The sequence below is a fragment of the Ornithorhynchus anatinus genome, chromosome 10, assembly GCF_004115215.2.
Source record: "Ornithorhynchus anatinus isolate Pmale09 chromosome 10, mOrnAna1.pri.v4, whole genome shotgun sequence".
Classification (NCBI taxonomy): Eukaryota; Metazoa; Chordata; class Mammalia; order Monotremata; family Ornithorhynchidae; genus Ornithorhynchus; species Ornithorhynchus anatinus.
In genome coordinates, this window is record NC_041737.1 from 18,963,877 (window position 1) to 18,981,943 (window position 18,067).

Genomic DNA, 18,067 nt, shown 5'->3' on the forward strand with positions numbered 1-18,067 from the left:
GGGCAGAGTAGGAAAAAGGGGCAAGTGAGCTTGGCATGTGCCAGGCTCCCAGAGGGAGCTGCTTCAGTCACTCTGCAGGGCCACATGACTGAGGCACAAGTCTCCTCAGTGGGAGATCTAAACTGGGAGTGGCACCAGAGACCCAGAAATATCACTTTTTACCAAAAGTGAGCCCTGGTAGTCCTAGAACTGGAACTATCATAAATTGTCAGTGCATACTGCTGCTACAAGAAAGCAAAGCTCTGAAACTCCTGCCCCTAGTAGAATTCCTATCCATCTTAAAACTTGACAAAAGTTAGAAGTCAACAACTTGTAGACTACTGAATATATATGCTTGTCAAAATAAAGAATAAATTTAATACAAAGGCACCACATAAAAACAGGTTCAAAACGTCCTCTGGGGTTAACTGTTAGTAGATTACTGCACATAGTGTGGAAAGATATTAACTGAAGCACTGAACGGCATTTATTCGGAAAGGCACACATTTTGTGGGACATTTCCTTTTTGGAAAATGAGCTGTTCATTTAAATTAGTCTTTTTTTTTTTCCTTCTCTAGTCTGTAGGATCTTTGTGGGCAAGGATCATGTCTACCTAGCCTTTGGTGTTGTACTCTCCCAAGTGCTTAGTACAGTGCTCTACATACAGTAAGCACTGAATAAATACCACTGCTGGATAAATTCAAAAACTCAAGACTGTCTGCAAGAACTTGAGAATACATATGTTTTATCTCCATGGCAGTGGAGATGGATCCCAAAAGAGAGGATGGTAGACAGATTTACCTAAAACACCTTGGACTTATCAGTGTTTCACGAAGAAAGACCAACTTACAAATTCTTCCTGTGATCAACTGCATGAGCCCTGTTAAGCCCCAACTGTAAATTTGGAGGTATTAGGAATTGTTACCCATAAGAAGCCCCTTTCCACATAAAGCAATTGTATGAAATGCTGGACCATATTTTTAAAATTAGCTTCTCAAGACTTGAAACAATTTTAATTCTATTCCAAGTCTTAAATTAAGATCCTCTAGTTCTTCGGGTGGAATTTCTAGAGTTCCGCAAGTAACTCTTGGTGCTATGAAATTGACTCTTTGAAAGACGAGTAAATGCCACTACATAACTTAAAGACATGAAAACAGCAATTATACAAGAACCAAATAAACATAACAGTTAAAAATAGAGGCGTTCACTTACCTGTTGGAATAAAGGCAGCATGTTGCTGCAACTGGGCACTGGCTAAAGCCTGTTGATAGTGTAAGACACTGGGATTAAAAACCGCACTGGCCCCACTGCCTTTTTCAAGTGCTTGTCTCTTTGGTAAAGGGTGAAGAGCCCCAGGAGGAAAAGCCTATAAACGAGTAATTTAATAAGACTTGTGGAAGAGAAAACAAATACTGTAATTCACACACAGATCAAATACCGCCGTGTACTTTAAAAAAGAACGGCTAAAAGATGCCTTGCCATGCACTTTAATTCAAACAATAGCAATGTGAAATGAGTGAGATTTTGTTATTGAGAGCAAAAGCATGATTTTCTTAACCTAAAACTGTAGCACCGCAACTATGGAGAAGAAAAAACAAAACTTTTAAGCAACAGAAATGGCACCTACTTTAAAAATTATTTAAAATGTTCTAGGGGAAAATGTGACAGTTGTAGGATTAATACCTAGTACTCTTTGTAACTAAAGGTAGTTTTCTGTGTTTAAAAGTTAAAGCTTAAATTAAGCGCTTTCTTCATGAAACTATTGGCATTTGCTTCAGATGGGTTGAAAAGGTAGTAACGTGTTAAGAAATCAATGAGTTTTCACCCTTATCACTTATGAAAATGAGATGGCTAAATACTTATTCGCTTTTAAATATGAATTAATCGTAAGAAATGACTGTTTTCAACTGATGTTAAAAAAAGCAATACAAATCTCATTAGTTGGTTCTCTCATAAAGCTACATGCAAAGCGAAAGGTGAAAGGTCAAAGTACCAGGTCTACAGCTGCTTCGAGAGGTCGCTTCATTGCTTTGGCAGTCGACTGAGTCTTTTAATAACAGGCAGCGAGCACATGATGGCAGTGGGCCAATGGGATTCAAGCGAATTAACATACAGGTATAACAGCAAGCAGAGGTGCATCATGGGAACGGCATTGCATTGTGGATAGGTGAGAAGGAAAAAAATATTCTGAATGCAATATACAACATACAAAACACTAGGCATGCACAACAACAAAAATGTTCTCTAAAAAATGAATATTACACCTTGAATTAGTATAGAAGCAAAAACGCATCTACTATACCTTAGTTAAAAAAGCATATAAGAGAGTAAGATATAGATGGTTGAAATTCAGGAAAGTTCAAATAGCAGCTTGCACACACTATTAAGCATTTCTATCTTGCTTCACAGAAATGCAAAAATCGTAAGGGTTAAAGGGTTGACTCAGGACTTCTGATAAATTAGTTATCCATTAGCAAAACTAAAATCTAGTAAAGCCCTAATTATGGAAGTGTGAATATTTCTATTTCACTTATCCCATCTCTAAGGAGACAAAGAGAAGATGAGATTTGAGACGATTGTCCAGCTTGCCCTGATCCCCCCCCACCACTTTTTCATGAAGGATTCAGATAGATAAGAGTTTACTTTTACGTAGGTTTTGGATTCCACTTTTGTGTTTTACGTTTTTCCCAATACCTAACCACTAATTTATCACCAAGTCCATATTTTGCACTCCAGTTGTAATAGTGGCTTGGATGATCTCTTAACTTACCGCATTATACTGAGAAAACAGCACATTTTTCTTTACCATGTACCCATTTTTCAGAATTTCAAAGTTATCTCTATTCAGGTAAATCTATGCCAATTTTTTAGGAATGATTACTGAATGACATTTAAGAATAAGGAATTCATTGTGAGAATAGGAATCATGGCTAAAAATCGCACAAATTGCATAAATGGCACAAATTGTTAAAAGTCAATGGAATACATTTAATTTGTAATCATACTTTTTCCTGTCTGCCTAGAGGAATACAAAAGAGGTTGGCTTTATTAGAAAACATCAGAAAATTTAGCTAATTTTCCCCCCTGGTTTTTGTAAAAGATTAATATAGCATGATGACTGTTGTGAAAAAACGGTACCCCATAACAGCCAGAAAACAAAAGAAAGTTTTTGCTTAGCACAATAGGTAAATCCCTGAAGTTCATGTAAGATAGCATGATTTGGTTGGTCCTATCTTTGGCTTCAAATGTGGAATAAAAGTTTATGATCCCAAAAACATGTGGGATGAAGGGTTTAAGCCACTCCTATTTAATGGAAGAATAATGTGAAAAGAATCTCCTCAGTCGGCTGCCAATCCTCAGGGGCCTGACTTAATAGCATGGAATGGAGATAAGCAGAGGGGGAGGAGAGAGGGGAGAGAGGAGGAAGGGAGAGAGAGGAGGAAGGGAGCGAGAGGAGGAAGGAAAGAGAGAGAGAGAAAGAGAGAGACTGCTTGTCTTGTCCCCCACTCTACACTGCAATCTTGTGGACAGGAAACTTGTCTACCAACTCTGTTATATTGCTATATTGTACTCTCCCAAGCTGTTACTACAGTGCTTTGAATACAATAAGCATTCAATAAATATGATTGTCCTGGAAACCCAGAACATCCCCTGTTGCTAACATCACACCAAACTGCTAAGGTCAGAGGGTGGCATCACAGAAAAACTAGGTGATAGAAATTAACTGCCTGGTTATGTGCTAAAGAGAAGCAGCATGGCCTGGTAGAAAAAGCATGGGCCTGGGAGTGAGGGGACCTGGGTTCTCATCCCAGCTCTGCCAAATCCCTGCTGGGTGACCTTGAGTAAGTTGCTTAACTTCTTTGTGGCTCAGTTTCCTCATCTGTAAAATAGAGATTAAATATCTGTTCTCCCTTCTGAGTGAAAACCAGCTTACCTGACCAAAGACTTAAAGGTCTTTTGGATCAAACTTGACACTTGTATCTATTACATGATGCAATCACAGAAGTGTGCAATAAAAGGGAGAATAATAATGATAATTGTGAAATCTGTTAAATGCTTACCATGGGCTAAGTCCTCCACTAAACATTAGGGTAGATAGACTCAGGGTGGACACAATCCCTATCCCACGTAAGGCTCAGTTTAAGAAAGGAAGGAGAACACATATTTAATTCCCACTTTATAAATGAGGAAATCGAAAAACAGAGAAGTTGACTGACTCATCCATGGTCACATAGCAGATAAGTGGTGGAGCAGAGATTAAAACCCAGGTTTTATGACTCCCAGACCTGTACTATTTTCAACAGGCCAAGTTGTATCTCAGTCTTTTGACATTTAAGTCTTCAGAGGAAAAAAAACTTCAAAGTGTCCATTTTAGAGATGAGCAAGGATGGCAGATCTTTTTTCACCTATGAGGCTCAACATTACCTGACGGCAAGGACTAAGAGGGCAGCTGCTCGGACAGAAGGAGGGTGAGAGGTTTTGGGGTACCACCAGTGGAGGACATACATTACTGTGTATGGATGGTTAGTTAGCATTTGCTCCTGTCCAAGGAGCCTGTGGAAGGCCAACCAAAAACCTGGGAACTATTTCTGTGATTTGGAGAATGAAAAACTGCTTTGATGAGAGCCCAGGGCAGAGGACAAGGAATTGGTTGCTTTTTTGGAGAGGAAGAGCAGCAGGAGAATAATCAGTGAATGCTTACTGTGTGAAGAACATTGTACTGAGCTCTTGGTAATACAAGGCAGTTTGGAGACATACGAGGCTGTCCATAAGGCTAGTGGGATTCATTTAGTTTCCAAATTAGGCAAGAAAGGATTTGCACATCTCCTCCTTTCTCTTCATAATGACATCCTTCTAGACTGTTAGCTCATTGGGGGCAGGGAACGTGACTGCCACCCCTGTTGTTCTGTACTCTCTCAAGGGCTTATTACAGTGTCCTGTACATAAGAGCTCAGTGAATACCACTGATGATGATAATGATGATGATGATGACGATGATGACGATGATTACTTACTATGCTTACTATGTGCAAAACACTAAGCTAAGCGCTGGGGTTGCTACTCAAATAATCACATGGAGCACAATCCCTGTTTTAGATGAGGCTCACAGTCTCAAAATGGAGGGAAAATGGGTGTTTTACCCCTATTTTGCAGATGAGGAAATTGAGGAACAAAGAAGTTAAATCACTCATCCAAGGTTCCACCCAGGCAGTTGGCAGAGCCAGGATTAGGCCTGAGTCTCCTGAGTCCAGTTCTGCACTCTTTACACTAGAGGCATTCAGCGTGGCACATCATGATTCTCCTCCTCATCATTTTTGACCACCTACGGCAGCTGAACATCGTTTATAAGCGTGGTAGTGAAGTTATGGCCCAAGGATATACATGAGTGCTTCAGCCACCCAATGGCTGGTGGAGGGAGTTGCAGACATGGGTGGATGGGAGGGAGAGGGACCTAGATTTGGGGGACATAGATCTCTATGGCCAACGATATACGATATACGATAGTGTGATGCTCTAGACGGGAAGCTCATATGGACGGGGAACATACCTGCTAACTCTGTTGTATAAGAATGATGGTATTTGTTGAGAGCTTACTATGTGCCAAGCACTGCTCTAGGTGCTGGGGTAGATACAAGGTAATCAGGTTGTCCCACGTGGGGCTCACAGTCTTAATCCCCATTTTATAGATGAGGTAACTCTGGCACAGAGAACTTAAAAGTCACACAGTTAATAAGTGCCAGCACTTAGAACAGTGCCAGGGCTTAGAACAGTGCTTTGCACATAGTAAGCGCTTAACAAATGCCATCATTATTATTATAAATGGCAGAGTTGGGATTATAACCCACAACCTCCGACTCCCAAGCCCATGGTCTTGCCACTAAGCCACACTGCTTCTCCCTCTCTCTAGCACTTAGTACACTGCTCTGGGCACATAGTAAGTTCTAAATAAATACCTTTGATTGATTGATTGATTGATTAAATGCTATGTGGCAAGCACTGTAGTAAATGCTGAGGTAGATACTGTTTATCACCTGGATGTGGAATTGGGAGTCATGGAGGATCCTGGAAAAGAGAGGGGATGTGTTCATCTGTCTCCCCCTCATCGTCCTGCTGCCTTTGTTGCCCGAATGGGCTATGGAAGCAGAATTAGAGAAAGAGGTTGGATAATGAGCACAGCCACATCTCAGGTGCTGAAAAGCACAATCCTGGGTCTGCCAGAGACCAGAGAGGAAAAGTCAAATTTGTCCAATGGTGCTATTTGGGAGCAGTCGTGGTTTGTTTGCAGTTAAAATTCAAGGTTAAGAATGGGAGGGAAATATCCCATCCTTTCCTTGACTTCATCCTCTATCCTCTTCCTCTTCCTTCAGCTCTGGTTTCTTCTCTGTCTGCTATCCCCAGCGGTGCCTGAAAAGGACAGGGGCCCAAGGCGTCTTTACTGGGATTGTCTTCCAAGTACTTTACCACATTTTACAGGTTTTAAAAATCACTTTTGAGTTGATGATACATTTTCAAATGTAAAAAATTCTGTTTGAATGATCAGCACTTTTTTATGGTCAGACCCAGAAGGATTCTATTTTTAATTCTGTATTTCTGGGAATCTTAATGCAGTTTGGTCTGTGATGGTCATATTCCAACAGGCTACAATCAGAGACAAAAAGGGATTGAATGGTATTAAGTGGTACCTTTCTGGAGTAGGATTTTAAATATTCTTTCACTGTGAACATCTCTTAATTGGGTCTCTGGTTACAAAAGGTTTTTATCAGTGTAGTGTATGAATTATTGGTTATTTGTCCATTCCTTATACAATTGTCTCTAGTGTGTTTCCACCACACACACAAGTCACTTTTGCAGTTTAGTTACATGAAACAGAAAAGCCCTTCTTTGACCAATGTCTTGGACAATGTTGGCATGCATATAGAAATATATGCTATTTTTCAGATGCCCTCTCCCTGCCTCGAAAATTTGGGCTGACTGAATTTTCATGACATTATCAGATAAAAGGCAATGTAGATCATTTTCTAACCACACTATGTTTCAGGATTATCCTTCAGGTGTCAGCACAATTGCCATAAAGGACAGAGCTTGGAAATTTGATGCATTGAAACACTGACAACTAAAGCTCTGGTACCACTAGGAAAAAGTGCCTTGAGCCTGTTTGTCAACATCTACAGTCAGCCTTAACCATTCACAGGGGTGAAATTCAGGGAAATAGGTGTGACCCGCAGATTCATGAATACCATTCACTTAGGTCAACCGTGAAGAAAGGATGGGAGAACCCCACAGATTGAATTGGGGCCAAGCCGTGCCATTTTGGATGATGTTGGAAGGTGAGGGGATATGTTTTGCCACAGATTGGCTGAATGAGATGTTGCTGATACAAAAATTAGTGATGAATTAGGACTTCTGCTACTGAAAAAGAGTTAAGAAAATGAATGAATATGCCATAAACCTCACTTTCAGATTTTCAGGTAAGGTAGCCATGTACAAAGTAGCATTTCACAAAGGGTCTTTGCATCTCTAAAAAGGATAGCAGCTGAAAAGGCCTATTTTTCAGAGGATTTGATTTTCAATAAGCTCAAAGTAAACTGGTGTTGCATTTGTTAAGTGCATACTATGTGTCAAGCAACGTACCAAATCCTAGGAGAGAAATAAGTTAATCAGGCTGAACATAGTCCCTGCTTCATTGTAGGGCTCACAGTGGAAGGGGGTGAGAGAACAGGTATTCAATCTGCATTTTACAAGAGAAAAGAATGTTTTCTGGAGCAGGGTCAAGTCCTCCAATACACCATTCAACATCTGCAGTGTGAATTTGTTCATGAAGCTTTGAACAAGCAGATCCGTGACCTGCCAGATTCTGGCTAATTAGAAACCTGAAAGCACAACTGGTCTTGCCTTCTAGTGACAATTCAACCAGTTGTCCTTTCTGAATGTAAAAGCTTAGCATCCACCTCAAATGAACCCCACTCTGGAGATCCAGATCTGACAGAGATAGAGTGAAAAAAGCTCAGTATTGTGTCCGGAAAGAGCAGGAAGGAGGAATGAAAGGAAAAAGAGAATGGAGATGAGTAGAGTGAGGGATAGGATAGAACAACAAAGAAAGAAAGCTTAGTTGCACATTAATATTCTCATGAGAAGAAAATAACCTCAAAATAACATATGATGGTCAAATTGTTTCGATGAGCTATTTTGAAGGAAGAAAAACACTGAATCTGCACACACCCTTTAAAGTGTAAACAGCAGGGTGCTATAGGCTGCAAATTAATTTAGAACTGTTATGTTCAAGTATATATGTTTAAGAAATAAAAGCATAAAATCTGAGAACCAAAAAAGCCTTTCTAGGCCAAAGTCTGATTGGCTGGCACTAAATCTTGCCTTTTAGTGTCCCGGCATGCCACCATCCTGTTTTTCCTGATCCCAAAATGAATCAATAAAACATAGTTATCCTTCAGTTTCTCTTGCTGCCTCCCATGATTCCATCCCAATTCCCAGATTCTGATCATCCTACATTGACTGAGCTTGCTTGGGGGTTGGGAGGGGACCTTGTTTGAAAAAGAATATTCCAGAATCCACAGCCTGATTTTCAGGCCAAAGAGTAGACAGTTTTCAGTTAGCTCTCTGTGTGGTCATTTTTGGATGTTAGCTTTCTGCCTGTGTAACCATTAATGTTTGGGCATGTGTTTACGTACACCCTGCTGTGCCACTTTTGCCCAGGTGTCTTTCCAATCGAGAGCCGCTGTTTGATATGTTGAGGCCCCGTAGGGCTCACCTCAGCTTTAGGCAGGCTCAACTCTAGGTACTGCTATAATGCACCCTAGGACAACAGTGCAGGTTCAAAGGGCGAATCCTGAACTGTTAACAGTTAACCAGAAGCCATACTGTGGTGTCTGGGGGAGGATCCAGGCCAGCATTAGACTGTAAGCTCCTCAAGGGCAGGGTATGTACCATTTCCTCTATTTTCCCAAGATACAAGTAAATGGCTCTGCCCACCATCCGAAGCTGTCACTTCCGCTGTTGCCAAGTGACCTCATAACCAGAGTTGGGCAGCTCAGACCAGCCACTGCCACTTTGGAGATCAGCGTCGGCTGAGTCACCAGCAGATATGGGGCAGAAATGGCAGAGAGAATCCTCTCAAAATGTATCCTTGCCTCGCGTAGGCTCAGTGTATTTTCATCCTCTTACAACAGGGCACACGCCCCACCAAACATCTACTTTCAATGTATAAGTGGGTTTATTTTCTCCTGATGAGAGACCAAATGGGCAAATTTAAGTCCAGTTTGGGCCCTGAAATTTGGAAGGAGAGCAGGAAGGAGTGAACAAAAGCCTCTGAAAGCACTAATCGCTTCATTGTGTCCAAGGGATTTATGTATTGTGCTGGAGGAGGTGTGCCAGGGAGGGAAACAAAAAGAAACTAATAGAGCAGTAGTCATAGCAAATTTCCCAACTATTGAGAAGGATGTGGAACGATAAAATCCACACTCAAACATTCCTAATGGGAGAAAAACAACAGCAGGGAAGAGGAGGCAAGCCGAGGTTGAATAGGCTTTCACTTACCATCACGGTAGCAGCTGCGGCGGCTGCTTGAGCTGCCACTGCAGCTTGGTTGGCTTGGTGCTGAGCAGCTTTGATTTTGGCCTGCAAATGTGCAGGAGGGTGAAAATATTTGCATTTCTCCCTCATGCAACGACCCTTTATGTAATCCATACAAACGGTTACAGTGTTGTCGTTTGTATCAATCATTGTGCTGTCTGCAGGATGTGCAAAGCGGCAGTCAGTTTCTCCCCGGGCACAATTCCCTCGTTGGAACTCCCTGCACACCTGGAGTATTTGGGGAAGAGGAGGAATTCCAAATGGTGAATGGCCTTTTGTTTGGGGCAGGTGGAGATTGCTGAATTCCAGGGTAAAACCATTTTCCTTTTGCATATTTTTTCTACACCATTCAACCCTCAAAAATATTTACTTTTTTTCTTTTGGAGGGGGAAAAAATGATCATTTCCCCTTTATGTTAGAGAGTTAATGTGGCCTAGTGGAAGGAGCACATGCCTGGGAGTCAGAGCACCTGAGTTTTAATTCCCACTCAGCCACTTACCTACTGTGTGACCTTGGGCAAATCACTTTGCTTCACAGTGACTCAGTTCCCTCATCTGCAAAATGGGGATTCAATGCCTGTTCTCCCTCCTACTTAAACTGTGATCCCCATGTAGGATCTTGATTATCTTGACATCTACCCTACCACTTCGTACCTCTAAGACTGTAAGCTTATTGTGGCAGGGAATGTGTCCGGTTATTGTTATACTGTACTCTCCTAAGCACTCAGAACAGTGTTCTGCACACAATAAATGCTCAATTAATATGATTGAATGAATGAATACAGCGCTTGGCACAGAGTAAGCACTTAACAATTGCCACAATTATTATCACATGTCCATCAAACCACCTTTCCTGTTTTTATGCATTAAAAACAATTTTGCTAAAAATCAGTTCAAGAAATTTGCTGCATCTGTCTTCCAGAACTTCCTAGTAATACAATTTGGTTATAGATGTGAAGTCTCACTATGCCAAATAGGGTATACAGTAAGAACTACTATATCACAAAAGATAACAGAGGCACTATTATTAATCACAGCTACTGTATTTAAGGGTATAAGGAGTAGTGGTGGTTAAAAATCTTTTTTTTTAATTTTATAAACACCTGCAAAAACTTTACTACAGAACAATCGTGTCAATGAATGTTGATACTTAGGCAGATAGGCATAGATATTTGACTATGCTCACACAGAGAAAGAGTAGAAAACCAAATCCAGAAAGCCAGTATGTTTTCAGAAAGAGTTACAGGCAGACTATGGTACCGATGGGAATCAAGCTTCAACTAAAATGTTGTGGTGGTGTCCTAACCTCTATAAGGCTGGGAGATATACTTGCAAGAATTATAACAACTGTGGCATTTGTTAACCATTTACTGATTGTCAAGCATTGTACTGAATGCTTGGGTAGATATAAAATATTCAAGCCAGACACGATGGATGTTGGAAAGGAGGGTTTGGTGGCTCCAGGCAGCTGGCAGGAGTAGAAGATCTTGGCTGCAGGAGACACAGAACCCAATAGTGTCCTACTATTGACACTGATAAAAATGGCAGGTATCAAAACAGTCCATTAAGAAGCCCAACAATGCTCACAAGAGCATAGCTCTCTTGGAGGACGTGTGTGAAGATCCAGATACTAAATTTTAAAGCAACATTATATCCCACATAGGTCAAGTGCATGAACACAGCAAGGAACTACCTTTAAACCTCTGCCACTCCTGCACGTGTGGATAAGATCACAGTATCCGTTGTGTCATCTTCAAAAAGTGAAGGACGCTATCAACATTGGATAGTCTTGGACACTGGACAGACCCTGAAAATTATTCCTGGAGGACTTGCTAGAAGGAGTCCAACACATTTGATATTTTCACTAAAGGAGAAAAAAATTCCAACTTTGACATCCTTGGAAAAATCTGGTGTTCCAAGTCCATTAGTTTGCAATAGCATCATAAAGAATTACCATATTTTTTTCTACACTTGTTCGGCTGTCAGAGTACAGCTCTCTAAAGGGGATTATTAGTCTAATGATGGGGATGTTCACTACTGGAGTAAATAAGGGATTAGTTAGGATATTCTGGTCCAGGAAGTGCATAAAGATGCCTAGTCTGTATTTGGTTGCAATAATAATAATGGTAATTGTGGTGTCTGTTCAGTGCCAATCACTGTATTATGTATGCACTGGGGTCGATACAAGATCATCAGGTCAAACACACTCCATATCGCATGTAGAGCACACGGTCTAAGTAGAAGGGAGAGCAAGTATTTAATTGCCATTTTACAGAAGAGGAATCTAAGGCACAGAGAAGTTAGTGGTCTTTCCAAGGTCACTCAGCAGGCAAGAGGTGGAGCTGGGATTAGAACTCAGATCCTGTGGAGCTGGAATTAGAACCCAGATCCTTTGACTCATAGACCAGTATGTTTTCCACAAGGCTACAGTAATTTTCAGGATTCACAGATCTGGGTATTATTATACAATGCACTGCTTAGGTAACAGAAATAGGTGTTGTTATAATAAACATCACAGGAGTAATAAGGTGAATAAATGAATTTTACAGCATAAATTCAAGGAAAACCTCTACAAAAACTAAAGGGGCAGGAGGAAAGCTGGCTAGAGTCACAACTGCAGAAGTGTGAAGTGTTCATTTTTAAAACATTTTACAATATCATTTTGTGGCAACCTTTCTGGAAGCTTACAGAAAGTCCCAAACACCAGCCTACATTGCACTAACCTAAATCCAGGTTTTCTCCAGTCGACTAATGTCTTCATAAGAATGCACCTGAGAACACAACGAAACTGAAGACATACAGTGCTAGGTGTGGAAAACTTGTTTCTGTTTTTTATGTGTATGCCTCTAGTGGGATGCATTTTAGCCTCACCTATAGTATACTCCCTACCCTTCCCCAGTACTGACTTTCCAGCCAACTTGGAAGGACATAAATGAAAACTCCTTTTCAAAGACATGTGCTTTATCCAGAATGTATTTTAAATACCTCTAGTTTGTCTGTCCGAAGGAGTTTCTGAGAAGCTGCTGAAGCAGGGACAGTGACAGGTGAACTTCCAGGAACAATAACAGGTGTAGAGGGTAGAATTTCAGTAGGAACCAATCCAACTCCTGGGGTGACAGGTGCTAAATAAGGTGCAAAACTAATTGCCGTGTTTGCTCCAATTGCTGGGCCAACAGGAAACGTGGGCTGTGAAAGGAAGATGACATATAGAGGTGAATTAAAAATGAGTGATTCTTTATCAAATGCCAATCATTTTTGAGGAAACTATTACAAGTGGTCCAGGGAGTCACTGGTACATGGCTCCAGCTGCAGAATAATAGCAAAGTAATTCTCTATCCCTTTCCTTTCATATCCTTGTCTGGCTATTTCTTTCCCTCCTTCGCTATACCTTCTGCTCATGTTTGGACTTCTTCCCTCTCCACACATTCCCTACTGTATGGAGAGACAGCTACCACTTTGAATCAAGATAGTCTGGAGACTTTAATCACATTAAGCTAACATGGCATACTGCCCCTCACTTAATACTTTCTCCTCTTGCGTTATGCTGGGTAATAAGTTCCTTGAGGACAAGAATCATGTCTATTAATTCTATTTTACTCTTGAGATTTTTTCCCACTACAAGGGTTTTCATGAAGTAGGTTCTTACAAATACTACAACTAATATACTAGTAATAATCCCGGCCCCCCGTCTTGTCATGTGTGACCTTGGGCAAGTCACTTCACTTCTCTGTGCCTGAGTTACCTCATCTGTAAAATGGGGATGAAGACTGTAAGCCCTACATGGGACAACCTGATTACTTTGTATCTACCCCAGAGCTTCGAACAGTGCTTGGCACATAGTAAGCACTTCACAAATACCAACATCATCGTTATTATTACTATTACTATTACTACTGCCCACTGTAGACTCAATAAGTACTTTTGATTCCTTCTCCAAAGAGCTAATTGGAAGGCAAATTACAAACTGAAAAATAAAAAAGTGAATTGCAAATTGAATACCTAATCTTTAGATATTCCAAATGAATCAGCAGTTGAGGCTATGTACCTCAAAACACAGAGTACTTCCAATGAGACCCTTTCAAACAAAAATGGAGCAATTTTTTTAAGTATTCCTTGAAAAGTATCATTTTACCAAAGCTAGAAAAATTATTCTGGTGAATTGATTTTTTAAAATCATATTGTTAAGCATTATGTTTCAGGCAGCATTCTAAGTGTTGGAGTAGATACAAGGTAATCAGGTTGGACATAGTCCCTGTCCCACATGAGACTCACAGTCTTAATCCCCATTTTACAGATGAGGTAACTCAGGCACAGAGAAGTTAGGTGACTTGCCCTAGATCAAACCCCTACTGAAGCTCATCTCCCCCAGGAGGCCTTCCCAGAGTCATCCCCCCTTTTCCTCTGCTCCCCCCGCATCTCCCTGACTCTCTCCCTTTGCTCTATCCTCCTTCCCCCCCGCAGCACTTGTGTATATATTTACATATTTATAATTCAATTTATTTATATTAATGATGTGTACATATCATTCTATTTATTTTTATTGATGCTACTGATGCCTGTTTTCTTGTTTTGATGTCTGTCTCCCCCCTTCTAGACTGTGATCCTGTTGTGGTCAGGGATTGTCTTTATTTGTTGCTGAATTGTACTTTCCAAGCACTTAGTACAGTGATCTGCACACAATAAGCACTCAATAAATACGATTGAATTAATTGAATGAATGAAATACAGCAGACAGGTGGATGATCTGGGATTAGAACCCAGGTCCTTCTGATTCCCAGTCCCATGCTCTATCCCCTAAGCCATGCTACTTCTCATACTTCAAATGGGCATGAGAAGGAAAAATAAATCATAGATATGTTAGTAAATTTCACTGCTCATCATGGAAGAGAAAGCAAGAGGCTGTAGGGAAGCATTCGGTCTTGGCTGGGCTAAATACAGCCAAGTTAAACAGTCCCTGGGTCAGCATTTGCACACTGAGCTTTCAGATCTTTAAACCTCATATCTCAAAATTTACTTGGGGAAAAAGTTAATACATGAGATGTCAGAATGAAACATAAACAATATTTTACAAAGTTAATTATCTGTTTTTGTATGCACTCTTTCTCAACCATTTAAGTCATAATGATAAAATAGCTTTTTATAGCATCTGAAAACTGTAATTTGGTTCCATCTAAAACATTCTAAACTCTTAAAGCAACTATAGGCTGTTCTGGGTGAATTAAAAAGAGATCTTATTCTCAAAGGTCATAAACATTCCTACATGAAAAATGAAGTTTCAGTAATATTTATTTTTATTTAATATAAAAAATGACTACTGGTGAAAATACACGAGGGGCCTTTGTTTTTACTGCTGTCCTGCTTTGTCTAACCAATTAAAGAGGCCTTTAAATTGCCAACCACTGGGCTATCCAGGTGTTGCTGCAGTCCTACTGACAGTTCAGCAATATCTGTCCACAGCCTGCCTATTAATAGGGTAAGAAATTTAAAAATCTCTTCATAAACAATTTTTACAGAGTTCCTATTTTCTTCAAAAACTTAAAATTATTTTATTGTAATTTTGCATGCTATTCTTCATTAAAAACAAGCATGACCAAAATAGTGAGGCAAAATTGAATCCATCAATGGAACTTTATCGTGAGCTTACTGTGTAAAGGGAACTGTATTAGGCACCTGGACAATAGAGCAGTATGACATGATCCCTTTTCTTAAGGAGCTTACAGCCTCACAGAGGAGCTTACATTTCAGACACATGTTGTTTTTATTAAATCAAGGAAAAAAGAGGTGAATGCAAATCTTTCATTCAAGTTCATCCACCAGCCTTCCTGAAGGAAGCTCAAGTCAGGGGCTGGCTTCACAGGGTTCTGGGAAATGGAAGCTGGAAATTTGGGGGCTCTAGACTATAAACTCATTATGAAAAGGGAATTAATCTGTTTATTGTTGTATTTTACCCTCCCAAGCGCTTATCAGCTGGGTGACTTTGGGCAAGTCATTTAACTTCTCTGTGCCTCAGTTACCTCATATGTAAAATGGGGATTAAGTCTGTGAGCCCCACGTGGGACAACCTGATTACCTTGCATCTACCCCCAGAGCTTAGAACAGTGCTTGGCACATAGCAAGCGCTTAACAAATACCATCATTATTAGTAGTAGTAGTACTATAGTGCTCTTCACACAGTAAGCACCCAATAAATATGGTTAACTGATTCTTCTCCTACCTAGAAGTGGGTGTCCCTCCTGGCCCATTCTCTTTTTCACTCCCCTCCCAGGCCCACTAGTTTAAGTGGTTTCCACTTAAGAGCACTAGGGAGCAGAAAGGGGAAGAATAAAAACCTAAAGCAGTAGGTGCATAAGCAATACCATTATTGGGTTAGAACAATGATGCACTCTGTCCAGCATTCCTTCTCCAATGCTAACCTTGCAAGGACCATATGACTTTGGCCACTCAGCACCAGTCAGTCATATTTATTGAGTGCTTACTATGTGCAGAACACTGTATTACGCACCTGGGCAAGTACACTGTTACAGATTTGGAAGACAAGTTTCCTGTCCACAAGGAGCATCAATTCTAATTGTTAGGGATCACTAAGCTTTTCCTCTATAACTCTAGCACTTCTACCCACAATCTATTACAGATCGCTGTCTGACAAATCAGCTTCCCAGGTTGCATCTGACAAACCAAACCCTCCACCTTTATTTCCAAAGTGTAACTGGGAGGATATTCCTTCCCATACCTATTTTACACTCTCTTCCAATTCCCAATTCAATTGAAAAAGAAAATAAAAGTATTTTATGGTTGTAATCACAGAAGGTACCTAGAAGAAAGAAAAGAAACACTCTGCTTTAACAAGTATCATAATGAAAACAATAAAATAGGTGAACAGAATGTTCATAGAAAACAAGTCCGAGAAGAAGAATTCCTGGAGTTGACTTGTTTCTTTTAGATTTACCTTCACCTTAATTTCCTCCACTCAATTCCCACCATTTCATGTTCCTTTCTGATAAAGTGAATTGACCACCACAAGAACCCTGAGGCTTCCTGCAGACTCTGACATTGCTAAAGCTTCTACTCACAGAGTGTAGTCTAGTTAACGGTGGAAAGGAGAAAAATAAGAGGACCAGGGTCATAAGGCATAAAACTGGGGAGATGATTCCCCAGCCCTCCTGCAGTTCATATGGAGAACTTGGCACTCATATATAAGAAAGAGATAGTTCTCATTGACATTGTTCAGATAACGCTAACTTTTCCAAGGATATAAATAATACCGTCACAGGTCAACCACAGCTGTCCTGCTTTCTGCTTCTGTGGACGTTTCAGATGATAAATGTGACAAAGCATTCAGAGTAATAATAATAATAGTGATATTTGTTAAACCTTTACTATGTACCAAGCGCTATACTAAGTGCTGGGGTGGATGCAGGGAAATGGGGTTGGACACATTCCCTGTCTCATGTGGGAATTTTATAGATGAGATAACTGAGACCCAGAGAAGTGAAGTGACTTGCCCAAGGTCACACAGAAGACAAGAGGCAGACCTTCTGACTCCCAGGCCTGTGTTCCATCTACTACATCAAGCTGCTGCATTCAGGTCAATACATAGTACACCTTCCCTTAGAAGTCAATGCCCGTAGCAGAACAACTCACTACTGGGTGAAGTGGTGTTCCTGGAAACATGAATTGCATCTGCTGGGCAAGCATGGCTGCCGCAGTTTTTTGCTGAATCAAATTGTTCCTCCCGTTAATTTCCAGTTGTGTTTTCAGATGTGTTGGTGGATGAAGATACTTGCAATTCTCTCTCGAGCAACGGCCCTGGAAAAGAAGCATTTTGGCATTAGAACTTTCTCATAATTGGTTACAAAGTCAAATATTTCCCAACTAATGTAAGTATTCAACTGAATCAGGGAGGAGCGAACTACAGGACCGTTCTTCTCTGCTGGTCCAATCTGATTGCCTTGAGAGCTACAAAAAACATAAACAAAATGAATAGCTGACAAGGTATCATTATAAAATGAATACATAAATAATTTTGTTAATTAGATTGATGGGCACAATTTTAACATCAAAATAAACTTATATTTAAATAAGTTGCATTTTATTTTCATAACCCATGTATGATATTTTATTTATCTCTCAGCACTCGAAGTATATAACAGTTATGATAAAATAATGATAATAATATTTGTTGAGTACTTATATGGAAGCACTGGGGAAGAAACAAGATAATCCATTTGGACACAGATCCTGTCCCACACGGAGCACACAATGCAAGGGGGAGGGAGAACAGGTATTTAGCCTCCCTTTTAAAGATGAGAAAACTGAGGCATAGAAATCTAAGTCACTTGCCCAAAGTCACATAATAGGCAAGTGGCAGAACCAGGATTAGAACCCATGTCTTCTGACTCCCTGATCCTTGTTCTTTCCACTAGACATTTAATTGTTAGCCCCATTTTACAGAAGGAGGGACCTAATACACTAGTAAATGGAATAAAAAGGAGTGAAATAGA

At 40.3% G+C, this 18,067-nt stretch overlaps 1 protein-coding gene across 10 annotated transcripts in view; it reads right to left on the reverse strand.

The window, feature by feature from the left end:
- Positions 1–18,067, reverse strand: part of MBNL2 (muscleblind like splicing regulator 2) — a 140,393-nt gene that overhangs the window by 31,875 nt on the left and 90,451 nt on the right. For 5 of the 10 annotated variants that reach the window (XM_007667979.3, XM_007667976.3, XM_007667978.3 and 2 more), the window contains 5 exons: positions 17,208–17,372; positions 12,552–12,752; positions 9,532–9,795; positions 1,973–2,026; positions 1,192–1,345 (listed from right to left, as the gene is read on the reverse strand). In XM_007667979.3, coding sequence (XP_007666169.1) covers positions 1,192–1,345; positions 1,973–2,026; positions 9,532–9,795; positions 12,552–12,752; positions 17,208–17,372 — 838 coding nt within the window. The remainder of the gene's footprint in view (positions 1–1,191; positions 1,346–1,972; positions 2,027–9,531; positions 9,796–12,551; positions 12,753–17,207; positions 17,373–18,067) is intronic. The other 5 variants (XM_001512604.5, XM_007667980.3, XM_007667981.3 and 2 more) reach the window with 3 other exon arrangements.